The sequence below is a fragment of the Protopterus annectens genome, chromosome 11.part0 (genome assembly GCF_019279795.1).
Source record: "Protopterus annectens isolate FY-2018-M chromosome 11.part0, PAN1.0, whole genome shotgun sequence".
Classification (NCBI taxonomy): domain Eukaryota; kingdom Metazoa; phylum Chordata; order Ceratodontiformes; family Protopteridae; genus Protopterus; species Protopterus annectens.
In genome coordinates this window covers 987,365,096-987,385,983 of record NC_056745.1, presented here as the reverse complement: position 1 = coordinate 987,385,983, position 20,888 = coordinate 987,365,096, and the positions used below count along the sequence as shown (strand labels likewise).

Below are 20,888 nucleotides of genomic sequence, written 5' to 3'. Positions count from 1 at the left end.
ATAATATAGACTCGTTAGGTCATTCAGGCAATGAAAACTAAGAAATGAGTTCAAAGACTTAACCACATATAGCTTTATGTTGAGTAGTGAGTCGGTAAAGTTACCTCTTGGAATTCAGCACTCAAATCCATAGAAGTGTGGATAAGTCCTGGTACTCCTTTTTTATATGTTAATAAGTAGTCTGGGTATAAAAGATGAGTTTAATATACATTATATGTCATTAATAACCTTAACTACCAATCAAAGTATCACTACAATGCTAGTGCACTGTTATGTAGTGTGTTTAGTCTAATATTTTAGCCACCACTTACCAACAGTGTCAGTGGTGCAACAACTTCTATGCTCACCTTTGGTGCATACGGCTGTGGGTTCTGTTCCCACACCACATAGATGTACTGCTGACAGTGCAATGCAGCATAAGAAGGGTACTGCACTCCTGAGTGAGTTATCCTTTGGATGAGACATTAAGCCAAGGCCACTTCTGCCTGAGTTGGTAGCAGCTCAGGTGAATGTAAAAGATCCAACAGCACCTAACAGTAAGGGAAGTTTCCTGATGCCCCATCAAAATTTCCCCTAGCCGCAGTGGTGCAGTGGTTTGCATTGTCGCCTCACAGCTAGAGGTTCTCCTGTTTGATTCTCGGCTGGAGCGCCTTCTGTGTGGAGTCTGCATGTCCTCTCCAAGGTCGAGTGATGTATAAAGACATGCAGGTAGGTGCATGCGTGAATGGATGTGCCTTCTTTGAAAGCTGGACATCGGGCTGGCAACTTGGCAGCATAAAAATCCACTGCCAATCATTAGCAGACCGGACTTCCACTGTGGCGACCCCTAACCAGGAAAAGCCCGAAGACAAGTATAAATACCACTTCAGGTCATACCTGGGCAGAAGCTGCATGCCTATTGTGGCTAACCAAGTCAACAAAAGGTTAAATAAAAACAGTCATTTAATACTTACATACTTGTGCATTTTATCTGAAAATATAAATATGTACAGCCACATGACTGCTCTTACCTGTTTAATTTTCAGTCCCAGCATGGATGCACTGTTGTCAATCACAAACACTACATTCTTTGGAACAGGGGTGAGGTCTTTAGGGGCAAAATAATGCACAAAAAATCCATTCATAGCCTGAACGATAGAAGGAAAAAATATTACACTTAAAACCATGACCATTTTATAATTTAATGTCACTTTATATATTTAAACATGGAAATCATAAGACAATAGCCTATGTTCAGTGAAAACAAATTCCTTACTGCATACAATTTACAAATGTCATTATTTTGCATAAAAGTAATTTGAGGCTTTGGATTTATTTTTAGACTTGCATGATTAAGAGGCTAATAGTGTGGGCATAAAGAACAAGTGGTTGTTGTTGTAAGATGTGTATTGTCTTTTTTCATTGGAACATTACTCTTAACAATACTTCTGTAACTGTATTCAATGTAATAAGCATTGTCTTCTGTGAAATATTGTTTTACTTACGAAATATTTATTTGCTATGTATTTTACTATTAGGTGACAGTTATCTCAGTAATATTACTATAAAAATAACATGCCCTGCTCTTAAAATATATATTAGGTAAACAGTGCCTCATGGCATATAAGATGTAATAAATTGTAGAGTAAAAATCATTCAATGACAAGCTGTAATGATGTTGTAGCTCCTCCTATTTATTTTTTTAGGCTCTTAATGCATAATACAATACAAGATATATATATATATATATATATATATATATATATATATATATATATATTATAGCTGTACACAAATAGATAAAACAATGATGCTTAATTTAATAAGAAGCATACTTGCTTCACACCATCCCATACTCATACAAGTGTGACCTGTCAAAGGCCTGAAGCAATCTTTACTCATTTAAACATTTTGACACTTAGAAATTATGCCAATCTGCTCTTCCAAATGCATAAATTACACTATGAGGTATTTGTTCAATAGATAAGGTAGTACATGAGCAAAAAACTCAGTCTTGCACTGTCTATTTGATGCTTGTTAACAAGGTGAGTGACATCATCAATAATTGACCAACATCATTCATGAAGGAGGCCAAAGGCAAAAAGCATAAATCCTTGCAGATACAGATTCTTAGTTTTAGCACTTAAATTTGCTTATTCATACTCAGAACTTGTAAGCACTAAATAAGCTACTAATTACTATAGCACTCAGTCTTCCTCATTACCTAAAGGAAAAGGAAATTAGTTTTTTATTCAGGCATGTCCAAGGGCCAGCTCCCAGTGTTCTCACCTGTCTATCTGATGAATCTGGGCATCTTGAGGCAATGTAGAAATTGCCTCATGTACACAGACAACCTTCTCCTCCTACCACGCAACACTACAACCTGTGAGAGATGCATTTATCTAGCCAAACTGAAGGTAAAGCTCTCTCCAATCAAGACTGAACTTGACAGTCAATAGGAGAAGGTAAACACTTGCACCACACCACACTCATCACATAGTCTCACTATGTCTACACCACCAAAATCCACACATTGAAACTCAAAAACATTCGCAGAGGCTCTCAATAACAATCTGCCTAAGCAACAGAGACCTCCAAAGCAGAAACAAAAGCAACCTCCATCCCCCACACAACCCAAATGACACATAGCCCACAGATTCAGTGTGCCACTCAAACACAGCCAATAAGGCAAAACAACATACCCAACACACTAGTCATAGGTGACTCTATAGTCAGGCACACTGATGTCCCACTCACCAGGCTAAACAAGGAGAAGGTTACTGTCAGCTGCCTGTCGGGTGCCAGGATCCACCACATAACCCACGCACTCAGGTCACTCCACAACAAGTACAAATATGACTCTGTCATTGTCCATGTTGGTGTGAATGACCTGAGACATACCTCCCTGGACTACATGAAAAGAGACATGGAAGAGCTCTGCGATCTTGTAGCCCAGGCAGGTATGACCCTAGCCCTGAGTAGCATTCTGCCATCGCCCAGAATGATACCACAGTACAAGGACAAAATGATTGATTTCAACAATTGGCTAAGCTTCTGGTGTCATTCAAAGGGGATCCAGTATCTGTCTGCTTGGGATGACATGGCCGACAGACCACGATGCTCTGCCACAGATGGCCTGCACCTGTTGCCCCTAGAATTCTGGATACTGGCTAAGGATCTTGCTGCCCCTATAGTGGCTTTTTTAGGCAGGTTCAAGTAACAAATTCACCACCATAGCAGGAACAGGCAAGCAAAAACTGGGGGTAATGCTACTCAATGCTAGAAGTCTAAATTTCAAAATGCACTCACTCGAGGCACTCCTTAAAATGGAGAACATTGATATCTGCGCAGTGACTGAGACCTGGTTCAAGGCTCCAGAGAGCACCCCTGCACAACCAGGCTATAACTCATACCACACTTTTCGGCCATCTAACCTGGACCGAAACAACAAAGGTGGGGGGGTGTCCATATTCATTAAGGATATCCACACCTCCAGGCTAGTTGCTCAGCATAATGCATCCGAGGTTATCCAGGTGCAACTAACTCTTGGCAAAACTGCAATCCAAAATGTAGCTTGCTACAGATCCCCCACCATGCCCCAGGATTCCCACTCCTCTTTTCTTGATGTACTGGAAAATATTAGGGTTCAACCAAACACTCAAATAATGGGCGACTTCAACTACCCCACCATTAACTGGGAAAACTACTCATGTACCAACTCCTTAGTGCAATGCTTTCTGGAATTCACAAACTCCAATGCCCTTGATCAACTTATCCACATCCCCACCAGGGGCAACAATATACTAGACCTAGTCATTACCAACATGAGTGACCGGTGTTCCACACCTGAAGTCAACTCCTTGCTGGTCCGATCCGACCATAAGCTAATCACCCTTGATATCCACATCCCACCCCCACCCCCAATTAAGGAAACCACAGTAAGAAGTTTCTCCAAAGCCAACTTCATGCTTCTTAAGACAGAAGTAGTGAACTTCATGACACCCATGCAGATGGACAATACAGTTACAACTGCTGAATCCTACACAAATGCGCTCTATAAGCACCTACATGAGTGCATGGATCGTAGTATCCCAAACAGAACCAAGATGCTATCCTCCAAAAAAGGAAGCCAATCTGGTGGTCCCCTGCCATAAACAAACTGTACAACAAAAGGAAGAAACTGTTGCAAAAGAGAGTAAAATCCCATGAGTGGAGGAGCTCCCTGGTCAGCCTCAGAAAGAAGCTGAGATCCCTTATAAGATCCTCCAAACCTAGCTACGAAAATAAAATTGCCACTAATTCCACGGACAACCACAAAGCATTCTATAGCTATGTTAAGAATCTCAATGGCAACACCCAGATCTGCTCTGAGTTACAGCACAAAGGCATGACAATTACAGAACCAACTGATACTGCCAACATCCTGGCAGATAGGTTCAGTGCTAACTTTACCCCCCCCCCCTAAAGGGCCCATATCTATAGAGGGAAGAATGCAGAGTCCCTGTAATCACAACTACGCAGGTGAAAGCTGCACTCTCTAAAGCCAAAAACACAGCATCCATGGGACCGGACAACATCGCAGGCTGCATTTTACACAAACTTCAGAATGAACTGGCTCCCCACTTATGCACCATGTTCAATAATTGCCTCGCATCAGGCTTTGTGCCCACTGAATGGCACACAGCAACAGTTATCCCACTCCACAAAGGGGGAGCCACCACTGATCCTGGGAACTATAGACCTATTAGCCTGACGAGCCTGGTCTGTAAAGCCATGGAATGTATCATCATGGAACTCATAAACAAAGACATTGGTAACCTCCAAACTCTGGATCCCACCCAGTTCAGGTTTGTGAAAGGCAGATCATGCCTTCTGAACCTGATCAACTTCTTTGAGGCAGTCACCAAAGCTGTAGATGAGGGTAAAGTGGTTCACACAGCCTATCTTGACCTCACCAAGGCTTTCGACACCATCCCCCATTCTGAAATTATAGCTAAACTCAATAAACTAGGCATAAATCCCTACGTCACAAGATGGGTTGCCAACTGGCTCACTGACAGAACCCACACTGTAAAAGTTGCAGACTCCAAATCTGACCTCAAACCAGTGACAAGTGGAGTACCACAGGGTTCTGTCCTGGGACTGCTCCTGTTTGGTATTTACTTCTCTGAAGTACAGGCTAACACAGAAGGACTCTGGCTAACGAAGTTTCCAGATGACTGCAAACTAGGAGCCATAGTCAAGTCCCCAAATGATGTGAACATCCTACAGAAGGGCCTCTCTGAGACAGATGCCTGGTGTCAGAGCCATGGCCTCAAGCTCAATTCCAAAAAGTGCAGTGTCATCCCCTTTGGTAAAAACTCTGTACCCATGAACTACCACATAGGCAGCAATCTACTTAACACAGAATGCGTGATAAGAGACCTTGGTACCCAGGTGGACAGTAGTCTCTCCTTTGATAGTCACATCGCCACAGTAGTCAGGAAGTCCTTCTACGTGGCACACCTCATCATAAAAGGGTTCTCATCCAGGAAAAAAGAGGTCATTGTTCCTCTCTATTCAACACTCATTAGACCCATTATAGAGTACAATGCCCCTTTTGGAATCTACCTCACAAGACATCTGCAGCAGCTGGAAAGGCCACAGAAGTACCTCACAAAGAGGATTACTGGACTCAAACAAATGCCCTACAGTGACCGCCTCAAAAAACTCCAGCTTTACTCCGTAGCATATCGCCTACTTAGAGGTGATCTCTACCTAACATATAAAGCTATGTCAAACCCAGAGCTGTTGAACATGCTACACCTAAAGAAATCCCAATCCCTCCGAGCTACACGCTCTAGGGACTTAAACTTTGTCACCACAATAAACAGGACATGCTGGAGGGATAGATTCCTATCCCAGAGACTTCCCATACTCTGGAACAGGCTACCCATCTATGTCAAGCAAAGTTCTTCATTAGCACTCTTCAAGAAAAATCTTGATGAGTGGATGGGAAATAGGAAATACATCCTGGGGATCAGTTCTGTGTCTCTGCTCGTCAGTGGCACAGGAAAATAACTTTCTTGGGTGGCATAAGCCAGGGATCCTTGTTGGCTAGGCTTGTGTAGGCCCTTGGGCCGATAGCCTGTTACCTACCTATGAACCTATGAACCTTAAAAGACAAAAAAAAAAAATTAAGACTGGATATCCTTCCTTATCATGTTGCTATATTGGTAGGAACTTCTGTAGTGGCATGAGACACAGAGGAAAATGGTCAGGTCTTTAAATGAAGAAACCGTGGTTATGTTGGGCATGACGAAAAGAATGCTGTCAAGTCTGAGTCCATGGCAAGGACAGCTTATTATAGTATCTAATATCATGAACTAAAATATCATTGAATCCAGTTTGGGTATTTGGAGTCAGTCACACTTCTGCATGTATTATTTCTACAGATGCAGATGATATACTGCTGATAGTTGCATATGATGTTATAAAGCCCATTTCCAAATCAAAAACAACTCTTAAAAGTTGAAAAGGTGTGGATCCTCCATGCTTATGTCTGTATAACAGTACTATAACATTGTCTGTACTGATTTATGAATGTTTTGGGAGAAAGTTTTCCTGAAAGCTGTTAAGGGCTCTCAAGATTACTTTAATTTCTTTCAGGCTGAGAATTATTGCTGAGTCTGGCTGCCATGGACTGAGAGTTTGATAAAATGACCCCCCCAAACACAATCCAAAGAGAATGGTAATGCACATTAAACACTTGTTTGAGGGGAAAGGTCTCTAGTGTGTAGAATCTATTTAAATCTGTCTACAATATGACTTCTTTCTTACATATTTGGGAACTTGAATCATCATCTCCATCAACTCTAGATAGTTTCCAGAATTTTTGAGGCTACATTATGTATTCTTCCTCTATAGCCTTGCATAAGGTACAGGAAGGGTGCACCATTTGCCAAAGCTACACTCATACGAAACAAGCTGGCTGAAGTTTTAACTAGATAAATACAATGAATAACAATATTTTTGTAAGGATGCAACACCCCCATGTGGTACAATTCACACCACATGTGCATTACTTACATATACATGACTGCACACCCACAGAGAAAAAGACGCAACATCTAAAATACTTTGAATCACTGTTTATCTACATTTAGAAATCATACCAACAGTGATTTCTTACTAAGAACAGCAATTAGGAAGTTGAGGACAGGGAAAGTTTACTTGATAAGATGAAACCTTGTCCAGTTTACACTCTATCAAGGGTAGGTAAGCCTTATTTGATATATACTTCAGGCTTACTGAAACTGTGCTGATGTAATAGCTTGTTCATGAGAAATTGTGTGACTAAATTAAAACGTTATTGTGAATTTAAAGGAGTCAGGAATGACTTTTTGTTGTTTTCAAAAACTGTCCGATTTATGTGCTGCAATAATAGCTTTCTAGTCCTTGCCACTTTTAGGTAGTTGCCCAGATAGGGAAATGGTTATGAGGGGTTCACAAAATTTGAAAACACTAGCTCCTGTAATTTCTTTTTCTTGGGAAAAAGAAATCATTGATGTATAATCCTTGTCTTTAAAAAGGAGAATTCTCTTTATATTACCTCTTTCAGAAGTGTCTGATCCATTCACTTAATTGTTGGTATATATGACTATGGTAATGTCCGTGGAACAAGCTATTTCATTGTCCTGTATAATTTCCATTATTTGTAAGACTCACTTATTTGTGGTTATTTCCTACACGGAAAATGGAAAAATCTGAAAGCTAGTTCCTGGACACTGTTTTTTTTTTTTTGTGGACGGGGAGTACAAGTTTGTAGTCATTTGGAGAATGTCGGGTATATCTGCTATTCCTTCCTGAATTTGGGTTTTAATTAATCTCCTCTTCATTCTATCTTTATCTTCTAGACTGCTGAGAGGAAGTTTCTTCCCTATAAAGGGGATACAGGGACTATACTTTTCTTTAGAAGACCTTAGTGCACTCACTTGTTAAAAGCCGTACAAGCCCTCTCAGAAAAACGCCTGACATAGATTCCTTATACATAGCATGTACAACATCATAGGTATACTTCCTTCAACAGAGTAACGCCATGTTTTATTCACTTTAAAAAGGTTTAACTAAGCTGTTAACAGTGCACTTACTTGATAAATACAGAAATATACTGAGTTTGTTCCGAAATACCTATGGTGCTTCTTTCATAAAGCCAATGTCAGTGAAAATTTAGCATGTAGGGATGCATACCTTTATGTTTCTATGAAAGTTCAGAATATGAAAAAAAAAGTTTGGGAAGCCCTTTCCATGTTTAGTTTGACAATATAATTGGCATAGAGGGCACAATGAAGTTCCTGTGGTACTCTGTGACCTTGAGCAATTTACTTAATTAGATAGTGCTTGAGGGTAACTGGGAATATAGGCTAAACTCCTGGATTACAAACCTAGCCACTGCATGTGAATAAATATTTTGAGATGAAGCCATATGGGTTAAATAATTTAATACCCTAGTAGCTAATTCCAGCTATGTACACTTCTTATCGAGTACTGTTGATTCTTTGTCATTTTACAAAAACTCTAAAAAGAAAAGGCTGTAGTACTTTGATTCGATATTGACAAAGAAATGGCAGTGGGATTATCACAGGATCTAATTTGTGATTATTATTATTATCTTCAAAATGTCCTGAAAAGTATTATAAAATGAAGGAGCTGTTCATTCTATATCTGAGAACCTCATCATCTTTCTATAATTTTTTATATAATGACGAGGAAATACTTCACAGGTCAATTGAAGATCAATCCCACAGAATTATGGTTTCTACAAAGGAGAGGTCTTTAGGAGAAGAACCTGCTCATTGCAAGGAACTACGGGGATGGAGGAGAAGCTATATGGAGACATGTAAAATTCTTCATTATCTTTAAAAGAAACAGAGGAAGGGATTCTTTACCTGTTTCTGATATCCTGAACTTTCAGAGATACATGTAAAGGTGGCTCTATATTATGTGATCGAATCATCACAATAGCGAATGCTCTACAGAGCGAACATTCAGCACATCAAAGTACTTTTTGTGGGAGTGCGAGTATAGTGCTGATATTGATTTATGAAGCCACAAGGATATCACAGTTTCATAAATCAATGTTGCTACTGTATTTGCGGTCATGACTGAAGTTCTCAGTGTAGGATATAAGTACAGCTAGTTGCTTGTTGCAGTTGTAGCAAGAAGTTTGCTAAAGTTTCAGGAGTGTAAATCCCCTTTTTTGTGTTTTACTTTGAAAGATTTTTTTTGGTCCTCAGGGTTTTGGGAAAACTTTGAGTTGTGGATGCACCTGTTTGGGGATGTAAACATTGCACCAAATGACCTAGTTACACTTCTGGTGGCAACTACACAAATTATTTGTTAGAAAGGACTTACCAGAATGAAAGTCAGATTCAGAAAATGAATGGCTGAGACCTAACCAGATAGAAGAGGTAAGAACAAATCAAGGTGTTGACAATATAAGGATGAAAAAGACATTTGCCATAGATACTCAGGATATTTATAGATAATTGGATATATTCAGAAAAGATTATATTGTGGGGAAATATGTGGGGTTGCCACAAAGCCACTTTCAAAGATTGCAACACCTATAAGTTCAGAATTTAGTACCCCTAAACAATATTAAAGGAAAATGAGTCCCAGTATTTCAGGCACAACCCTATTAAGAAACTGTTTGAAGTTTATTTTGAAAACAGACAATTTTCAGTATCCATTTATTGAAAAATGAGATACTTCAGATAGTTGTTCACTTCTTCATCTCAGAATACTGTGTGTAGGCCACATTAGTAAAAGTCATTCCATGTAGGAAGATAAAGGTATGTTTTTATGCTGTGAACAAGGCTGGATCATATTAAATAACAATCAGGACAATTCATTGGATAAAGATATAAGGAAGAATATCCAGAATAATGGTTTGGATGGAATTCATCACATGGTTTTAAATTTCAAGGTTTGAAATAATGTTTATAAAAATGGAGGTGGGCAGCTTAGAAATCATACTGTTAAATGTGAAAGCCACTTAATAATGTACATTAAAAGCAGACAACACCATGGCTTGAATGCTAGGTTAACTCTATATCATTTTGAAAGTCAGGCTAGTATCTTTTGAGATAATTGATATAATTAAGCTTGTATATAAAGATTTGAATGTAATGATTGTTACAAAGTTTTGTTAGGATTCTGTGAGTAAATATTTCATCAAGGCCAATTCTGCAAGAAGCTTAGCTGCTATCACTGCTTTGTTCAAGTCTCAACCAATGCTATATGTGAAGCAGTGACATGGTCTGTACTTACAAACAGGTTTTGTGCCACATGAATGGCGGACTACAATGGTCATCCCCCTTCATTAGGGAGGACCTTCAACAGATACGTGAAACTACAAACCGATTACTCTACTAGTCTTATTTGCAAAGCCATGGAAAGAATCACCATGGAAATTATCAACAAAGACATAGCTAAAGCCATGACAGTTTGGATTTGTCAAAGGAAAGTCATGATTACTGAATCTGGTGAACTTCTTTAAAAAGGTCCCTAAGGCAATGGATAGTGAATGCTACCAAAATAGATCTGACTAAAGCATTTGATACAATACCCCACTTTGGCATTGTCAACAAACTTATGGAACTATATATAAACCCTTTACAACATGATGGATAGCTAGCTGGCTCACAGATAGGATCCAGGAGGTTAAAATCGGTGAGGCTACCACCACAAAGAGGCCGGTCACCAGTGGATTCCCCCAGGGTTCTCTACTGGGCCCACTCATCTTTGGCTTCTACTTCTCAGATGTCAAAGTCAATGTCAAATTCCTTTGGCTGATGAAGTTCGCAGATAACTGGGATCAATTATTGAATCCTCCAAGATGAGAACACCTTTAAGAAGGTCTAATACAGACAAATGCTTGGTGCCAAAGCCATGGCTTAAAATTCAATAACGAGAAATGCATTATTATACCTTTTGAGAAGTCTACCACCCTAGATAACTATGTCATTTTATTTATTTTTATTTATTTATTTTACATTTGTTAACCGGGTTAGTCTGGTTGAGCTTTTGGCTAATTTTCAGCAAAGACCTGGGGAGAAAAGCTCCTCAGGACTAGAAAACAATTTATTAAATTTAGTAACATAGTAGTAACAATCAGCTATAGGATCTTACAAGCAGAGACCTGGAGAGAAAAAAAAGCTCCTCAGGCAATTCAATTATACAGAGTATTAACAATTGGCACACAAGTATGTGAGTTGTTACAAACAAGGTTTTAAACAATTAACAGAAGAAAATGTGACTAGTTATAATATTATTTAAGCTGCTTAGAGCAAAATGAGTTAATAGTTAGGCAGATGCTTATTTAACGTGGGTAGGATCTAGTTGTACAGGAGTTTGGAAACAAGAAAGGAAAGTAAGAATTGCTAGTAGGAGATGTAGGGGAGGTACAGTATAGGAGACAGACTAGACAAGTAGGTTGTTTTGAGACTGTAAGAATTAAGAGTAGTTGGAGAAAGATACCTCCACTACTCACTAAAGGAAAAGGAAACATGTAGAATACAAAAAGAGAAACTGCTGCAATGCATACTTTTTTTCTCTGGTACCTCTCCTCTGGCCTTTCTACATAGTTGGAGAAAGAGGAAGGGAAGAGGTAGAAGAGGCAGGGGAATAGTGTTAGAGATACATTAAGAGTGAGGTGGTGAAATAGGTGAAAGGATGGTGGTTTCAGGTGGTTGGCTACAGTGGCAAGACCACTTTGTTTTTAAGTATTTCCATGTGGCTAATTTGAAACTTTTGCTATGCTGGAGGGATTTTATTTCCAAGGGGAGTTGGTTTCAGGATGTAGCTGGGTTATAGTTATCGAGAAGGCAGCCTATTTTGGTTTTGGGTTTGTAGATGTCTAATAATTCTTGATTTGAGCTACGTAGTATCCTAGCAGGGGAATATTTGGATATGATAGTGGAGAGTCTGGGGCAGAAGGAGGGTAGACAGAGGATAGAGTGGATGATTTGTAGTTAGTATAGTTGGAGCAGCTGAGGGAATTCTAGCTAGCCTAGTTGCTGTAGTGCTAAGCAGTGGTATGACCTATAGGTTTGGTTAGCTGCAAATCTGGCAATCTTATTATAGGTAGTTTCAAGCTTGGAAATAAGTGTAGAATTTAGGTTTGTGAATATGTGGCAGCTGTACAGGAGTGTTGGGAGTAATAAAGCCTGGGAGAGAGTTATTCGGGCAGTGTTAGTTAAGTATTTCTTGCTACGGAAAAGGTGTCCAAGTTTCTGATGAGTTCTTTTTACTGAGTTAGTAATATGGAGATCACACTTAAGCTGAACATCTATTGTAACACCTAGCAATTTAGTACTAGATTCAGCTGAGATGATAGTGTTGTTGCAGGATAAGATGATAAATGTACTTTTGAGTGTGGTGATGTTTTTAGGGAGGAAGAGTAGGAGCTTAGTTTTTTTGGATTAAGTATTAGTTTGTTATCACTAAGCCAAGTCGCAATGGTGTGGAAGGATGCCTGGGTAGTTGAGTGGGGGTCAGTTGGGTTGTCAGCAATGGTTATAACAGTTGAGTCATCAGCATATTGCACAAGAGATGATTGGGGACAAGAGGAGTAGAGCAAGTTGGTGAAAATATTAAAGAGTAGTGGTCCAAGTCTGGACCCTTGGGGGACTCCCATTTGTACAGTGAGAGGGGAGGATAGTGCAGAGAGCCATTTAACTAGCTGGAGAATCAGGAGATAGTAGGGGGAGAGAAATGTAAGTTAGTGAGTTTATCTAGAAGGAGTGGGTGAGAGACAGTGTCAAAGGCTTTAGAAAGGTCAAGGAATAGGCATGAGACAAGTTTATTGTTATCACGAGCTAGGGAGACTATGTTGATGAATGATATGAGTGCAATAGCTGCACTATACCATCACATACCCTTCAAAGTTACATTATTAGTTAGGGATCTAGGAACTCATGTATATAGTAATCTAGCCTTTGACTAGCATGTGTCCAAGATAATAAGAAAATCCTTGTATGTTGCTTAACTTATAAACAAGGGCTATGGTATCTAGGCCCAGAGAGGTCATTATACCAGTGCAGTCAGCCCTCATCAGAGGCATCATAGACTATAAAGCCCCTACACATGCAGCAACTAGAATGTCCACAAAAGTTCCTCAGAAAAAGAATACCAAGAGTAAACAGAATGACCTATGCTAATTGCCTCAAAGCCCTCTCTTTACTCAGTACTGTATAGATTTCTGAGAGGTGATCTTTGCCTGGCTTAGAAGCATCCCTGGACCCTGTTTTGATTAAATGTTTGCACATCCACAAAACAAACAGCATCAGAAGTACTAGATTAAAAGATATGTAGTTTGCTTTCGACATAAATAGGACATGTTGGAGAGACAGATACATTTTCAGAGAACTCCCATTCTCTGGAACAGGCTCCCCATACATATGAAGCAGAGGTCTTCCCTATCCCTTTTTAAGCACAACTTGAACCAATGGATGGGTATGTTTCTGATGGACAGAGACAGTCAGTAACTCACCAGATATATCAATCAAATTTGTCGGTCTCATTTGGGTTGCATGGCTAGGCTTATAAGGGCTCTAGTGGTCTTTAGCCCAGTCTACACCTGTGAACCATAGAACAAGCATTACAAGCTGGTATCTAGGAGATGGATTGTTATGGCAGCTGTTGAAGAGATGGTCGGATTAGCCTCTACTGGGATTCTGAGTAAACATCTTGATATTCCACTTACCTAGATATTATGAATTAATGGATTATTACAGTAACCTGTATTCAACCAAAATGACTATATTATAGATTAATAATTTTTGCCTAGAAAAAGTCCTAATGTCAGGAAAATAGAATAGGATGGATGTAAACTTTTATACTATGTATCTTGAATGACAACCTTAGTGGAGATGATCTAAATGAATGTGTTCCTGAGTTGACTACTGTGACAGTTTCCCCAGAGAGAGAGAGAGAGAAAGGAATATTTAAAATATACGACTGCAGTCCAAGGATGCACTGGAGTTTGACCTATCATAACTTCACATAATTGGACCTATACTTCTAGCATTAGTAGTAATGCTGGCATGTGTTGAAAATTTAGGAATGACTGGCATTTGTCTGGCTTCTGAATCTGGCAGTCTAAGCAAAAATGGATTCCAAGTCAAATGTATGTCAAGCAATAACAATAGTTATTTCTTCTTTCTTTTATGTCTTTATAGGTAGCATATAGTTTATGCAAACAGCACGTTGTTGTTTCTTTGCATGTTAAAAATGAACTTATTTAATACTGATTTTACTCTGGTATATCTGTATCATTTTTTGTAGGAGTTCATTTGGATACTAGGTTAATGACTACAATGGTTTAATGGTGATCTTTGTCAGAGAACTTACAGCATTCATCTGATCTATAGTAGGTGCTCCTAAAAAACAAGGAAAAACTGTACAATATACATATCGTGAGTCTGGTTTGTTTGGCGAACTGTACAAATTAACTTCAAACCTACCTCACCAAAAAAAAAAAAACAAGAAAAAACTGAAACAATAATCCCCCAACACAAATTAATGATAAAACATGAAAATTATATTCCAGTATAATAATACCATTGAATATACACCAAAGTCTAAAATTTAACCAATGGATCGATTATATAGTTAGTGAAACAGACCAAAAGCTTGCTCTACTCTACTCTACAGGGCCAAACCTTATCTTATAAATTATGCCCTCCTAACCACAGCTCACTTTTGACACCTAGCCCACTGTAAGCTTCTTCAAATCAAACACTCAGCAACACATTTAAATAAATTGCAAATATGCTATAGCAAAACAGCTAAACTTCCCTCAAGCCTGTAAAGTAGAACATACCATTGTAGTGCATTAAAGAAATCACAATGACTTTGAATTAAAATATGGGCTAACTGGGTCACAGCTCAAATGATCCTTAATATACTAAACAAACTATTCAAGTGTCTTGGTATTAATAGCCTACTTCAAAAATGCAGTCCATCTAAGTTGCTTGGATCCACAAATAAAAATTAAATTTATACCCCAAAATCATATTAATTATAAAACCCTAACTTGACATGACACAGAGGAATCACATCACTGAACATAAATGACTGAAATACCAAAAACGCAAAAAGGATGGCAAATCTCCTTGAACCCCCATGCGGAGGGTAAACCTCCAAACTTCCTTTACTTATATATACCAGCTATGTGGCTGTACAAACATGAAGAAGGTTGACATCTCGCATAGTAAATAAATCACTCCTGAAGCAAACTTAGAAACCATACCAGCAGTGATTTTCAATGAAATAATCAGTCACTGACTTTCTGTTCATCAGCATCTTCTGATTCAAGCACTTGAGGTTAGTGGAATCTAATCTTGGTTACCTATAGATATACACCAAAAGTGACTCAGTTAATACAGATACTTTTTATACACAGAGTGTCTTGCCAAGAAAATGAAATTTGCTCCCAAATAACACTAAAAATAAATCTAACATTAATAACTTTAAACAAATAAAAAAAAAACTGTTTCATGATTAAATAGACCTGTCCCTGTGATACAGTACAATGACGACACACTAAGCAAGATCAATCAATAAAAAGTGCCTTATAATGAGCTCTGGCACACTAACAACTCCTTCAAGAACCATCTTTTGCCTTCTTAATTCCCAGCTAATATTGCAACTAATAGACGCTTTCCCTGTGCTTTACTTCAATTAAAAAAAAATAGGCCATCTAACATCTGGTTCAATATCTCTGCTCTTTTCTAACATCTGGTTCAATATTTCTGCTCTTTTCTAACATCTGGTTCAATAGCTCTGCTCTTTTCTAACATCTGGTTCAATATCTCTGCTCGTTTCTAACATCTGGTTCAATATCTCTGCTCGTTTCTAACATCTGGTTCAACATCTCTGCTCGTTTCTAACATCTGGTTCAATATCTCTGCTCGTTTCTAACATCTGGTTCAATATCTCTGCTTGTTTCTAACATCTGGTTCAACATCTCTGCTCTTTTCTAACATCTGGTTCAATATCTCTGCTCTTTTCTACCATCTGGTTCCATAGCTCTGCTCTTTTCCTCATTTCCTATGCCTTTTCTTTTTTTCTCAAAAAAATGTTAACTTCCCTTTGTGTGCCCTAAGTTCCAGTTACTATGGTAACTACCTTAGATCTATTCTGACTTATCATTTCTAAAGTTGTCTGACATATTTTTCTGCCCAGTAAATGAAGGCAAATAAAATATAAATAAATTGATCAAAGGTATCTGTTGGGGCTAGATGACCAAACTTTTAATATTTTTATTTTATATGTTTTGCCAAGGTTTAATTACCTCAGTAACCGAAAATACAGCAAATTTGTTTGTTTTTTTGTAAGATGATCAATCGATGAATGAAAATGAAACAACACCAAAAATAATATACTAAACGAAATAAAACCAACCAACCAAAGCCACCACACGTTCTTTCTTAAAACTGCTTTATAATTTTTTAATTACCTCAGTGATAGTTACAATAAAACATGGTGCAGGGTATTATCTTCTACATGGCGTATAGAAGGAACAAAGCTCTTTCGGGAAAGCAATGGCAGTGAAATCTCCATTCAACATGCTCACCCTGAATAAAGCGGTATCATTTAAATGGTCTTTGAGAGAACTATGTCCTTTTAGTACTCTATATACAAATTTCTCAGGAGAAGAAGTGCATGACACATTTGTATAATTACCTGAACATCACCAACACTTGGCTCCCTGTTAACATCATATCGAATAATAAAATCTCCCAGAATTCCTTTGCGGTCTATACTAGCTTGCTGGACTATACTGGGCTTAAACACAATTTTAGCTGTCGTTCTGGTCTGATCAATCTTCGTTGCTACAGGTGGTGACTGGGAGCCTTTATCTAAAGGAAAGAAAAAAAAGAAATGCTTAGTTCATATTATATCTATGTTCATAGAGGTGGGAGTACTGGTTCCATTTGTAACATGTCTGAACTTTTCAAAATAAAGTGAATTAGACAAAATATTTTACAGATATGCATTACTTATGGCAACAGACTACCACAGCAACATTGCAATTTTTTACTTTTAGAATTTTGAAACAATAAATTCTACTGCAGTAGCATCCCTCTAGTGTGTGAAATACGTGAATATTTATGCATTTACTTTTTACAAATTATAACTCTGGAAATATATGCAAGCATTCATATGTTTATCACAGACTGTAAGAGTATGAAGCATATGTTTTAAACAGAGTCTGCATTTACTCAGAACTCAGCATGACTGATAAGATGTGAAAAAAAATATTTGCTATTGAAAAGGAAGAAATAGAACAAAAAAATGAAAAGAAAAGAAAAGAAGTTATAAAGTACCTTCAGCGGAACAGCAAGTGTATGAGTTCAGATAAGTCAACAAGTATGCAGAAAGGATTTCAACTTGAAAGCATGGCAGGCACCTAGATTTGAATGATAATAGAAGATGTAAGATATCCAACCTGGAAGGACAGATATAATAAAGTGGTGGAGAAACAGCTGAAATTTTGGGAAAATGTTTATGGTAATCCTGGTAAAGTGTCATCCTGCATCCTTTGGAAAGAGTCTATCCATGCAAGAAAAAACGTAAATCAACTGTTTGGGTGGAACAGGCAGCATGGCTGGAAAATTCTCCGCTGCAGCACCATGTATTTGAACATGCATAGCAAATCAAATGATCCCACTGCATGCACATGCCATAAAAGCCTGTTCTGTAAGAGTATGGCAGAAAGCAAAGAAATGTTAGTCCACCTCACATGAGATGGCTGAAGGTTATCAACTTTTCAGTTCTTCACACCTCCAGTCATCAACACCTAAGGATCTTCTCCTTGGGGGGACCTCTGCTCACTGGATTACACCAAGAAATAGGGAAGCAACAGGTGAAACAAATGGACAAACAGGATCTGGAAAAGCAGAAGACCTGAGATTAAGTGAGAGGCAGGAGTCCAAAGTAATTCATAATAAAAAATGAAAACAAATGACTTTAAGAACTCAGACCCACCATTCCTTAAGAAAAGAATAATCAAAGGATCTACTTCACTTCTTCAAACTCACTAATTATAGAACACCTCTTTGTCGAACCCTATTTGTCAAAGTCTTCATTTGTTGAATGATTGTTTTGGCAAACCTTTTCCCATGGTAAGTAACAAATTGGCAGTTATTGGGAATTTGTCCTTTTCCCCACTGTAGTGCGATCTCGGAGTTGGTGTATTTAGTTAGGGGTGGGTGGTTTTAAATATTCTGTTTTTGTTGCGCTTGAAAGTTGGCCCACTGGTTACTTACCCTGGAAATAGTTTTGCTGAAATTAACGTTCATTGGCTGAAGATTCGACAAATAGGGTTCGACAAAGAGGTGTCCGATGATTAGTGAGTTCGATGAAGTGATATACTCTAATCAAATCATGTTTTTATTCAAAATTCACTCCAGTATTCTGGTTAAGCCATATACATCTTAAATTTTAGCTGGTTGCAATATGTGACATAATACACAGGTGCCCAAAATATAAAACATTTTTTCATGTAAATGAGTAGTTTAACAATATACATGAACCGAATACATAGATATTGTTATATGACTGTAGACAGAAGAAATGGAACAATATGTTTTGGAGGCAAGAACACTTTAAAATAAAATACCAAAACTCAAACAGAAAGGTTTTGCCAAGAGATGGAAGGGAACAATTAGACTTGGAGAGGGTTAAATAACAATTACAGTATTTATAACAGTAAAAAAAGATAAGAGGATATTTTATATGGATAACAGCAGCAGTTCAGAAGTAGCATACATAAATGTGTTGTATAGAAGTTGGCATGAAGGCAGGCCTCAATTATTTCTTAACTTGGAATGTAATTCAAGTGCGAACTTGACCAAGTTAATTTCAGCTACAGTGTTTTACTGTCAATAACTAATGCTATTGCTTGAAAGACCATGGTTACGATGTGTATGACAGTCTGTCTTTATTGCTTACTCTTACATTTTTATTGTACTATCCTGAATTGCACTATAGTTCCGGCTTTTATTTGAAAAATGCACAGTATTCTACAAGCCTGGACATCTCAGCATGATGAAAATAATTATAAGCAAATGTTTCCTCTAATTTGATTTAAAGTCATTGCACAAGCATTTCTGTGACATTTTTATAATCTCTTCATCTGTGGAAATATTTTACTTTGAGAAACGTAAAAGTTAAATCAATGAGTTATTAATATCTGTCACCAATTCATAATTTTGTCTTATTTGTAAATACAGCATGTCTGCTTAATTGTCTTCTGTTTGCTTCTTCTGGCTTTGTTTATATAATTAGTATAAGGGTATATAAAATGTACATGACAGGGGTTATGGTACAATTCAAATTCCTTTACACAGATTGTTATGTTGTAACTGTGTTTGACAACTGCCTGAATTAATAGTTTTATTTTTATTTTATCTGTATGCTAACTTGATAATGCTTACTAGGAACAAATGCTTAATTTTAGGCCAGCCAGTGTACATTACTCTGGTTAACTAATTTACTCTAAGAACATCAAACTGAAGAATAACCCTGTACAGTGGTACAGTGATTAGCACTGTCGACTCATGGCAAGAGGCTCTCCGGTTTGATTCTAGGCTGGGTGCCTTCTGTGTGGAGTTTGCATGTCTTCCCTGTGTTTGCATGAGTTTTCTCTGGGTGCTCCAGCCTCCTCCCACATTCCCAAGTTATGCTGCAGGTGGACTTTCTAAATTGGCCCAAGGTGTGAGTGTGTGCATGTATGTGCCTTCTGAGAAAGGTTGTGCACTGGATTGGCAACTTGACACTGTAAAACTCCACTGCCACTTGTTCTGTGGACCATAGATCTGCTGTGGTGACACCTACAGGAGCAGCTGAAAGAAGTCATACTGCCATAAAATAAAAAAAAAAAAAAAAAAAACAACAGTCATATCAGAATAGTTCCATATATTTACAAAGTGCATAGTAAGTATAAAAATGGTGGTAGTGTGAAGAGAGTCATCATCATCAACAAATCTCTTTTTTCCTTTTTTTTTCTTTTTTTTTGCATGGGGTCAGGGTGTTATATCAGCTTTAGTCTATGTGACCAAAATACCTAGGGCCAATGTTTACACCATTAAGTTGTGCGAGGGTTGTGTTATTCCATTATTCTGCAGCACAGTACCTCTTTGTTATGACCGAAGATGACAATCGCAGCTTTATACCTATGCTTTTTGTAGCTGAATTCTAGTTATACATGATTTTATTCACCCACCTGCATATCTCTGTCTAGTTATTATCCTTTTAACAAACATGTGGACAACTTTACAATATGTAAGTATATTGTGAAGGGGTTAGTGACACTCTCTTCCTACTGCGGAAGCCTGAGTTTGATTCTAGGCTTGGGAGTTGCCTTTGTGAAATCTACGTATTTATCTGTTTGATTTTGGTAACTTGGATAAGTACTGATCCAAATAGTCCTTTATCTAACTCAGCCTATGAATGCTGACTGGTTAAGCAACTTGCTCAGAGTCACACAGTTGGTAAACGGAGGCTGAGGGAATCAAACCCTGGATCACTGGAAGCAACTTGTTAACAGTTCCTAGCTTTAAGCCTCTGCACCCCGTACCTGCGTGAGTTTTATGTTTTGTTTTAAAGATGTACATGTTGCCCTTTAGGGCACAGAAATGTAAAAACGTGTATGGGTGTAGTGGGCCAATATTCTTTCTTTGTATGATGCCAGTGTTTGGGCTCATGTTCCTGCAGATGTTTGTGTTTATTGCCAATACAGTTGTTGTGTTCACTACATTGTTTAACATGGTTAATGAACTTTATTTTTTAGAGGAAAAATATGGGCTTGCTTAGGCTATTTGTCTGTTCCTGGCTATTTTAATAAACTCATGCTATAT

General features: G+C 38.1%; 1 protein-coding gene across 2 annotated transcripts in view; it reads right to left on the bottom strand.

The window, feature by feature from the left end:
• The window catches only part of ITIH5 (inter-alpha-trypsin inhibitor heavy chain 5), a 752,947-nt gene that overhangs the window by 501,973 nt on the left and 230,086 nt on the right, over nucleotides 1–20,888 (bottom strand). For both annotated transcript variants that reach the window (XM_044088360.1, XM_044088361.1), the window contains exons 6-7: nucleotides 16,711–16,886; nucleotides 1,011–1,127 (exon numbers count right to left, since the gene is read on the bottom strand). In XM_044088360.1, coding sequence (XP_043944295.1) covers nucleotides 1,011–1,127; nucleotides 16,711–16,886 — 293 coding nt within the window. The remainder of the gene's footprint in view (nucleotides 1–1,010; nucleotides 1,128–16,710; nucleotides 16,887–20,888) is intronic.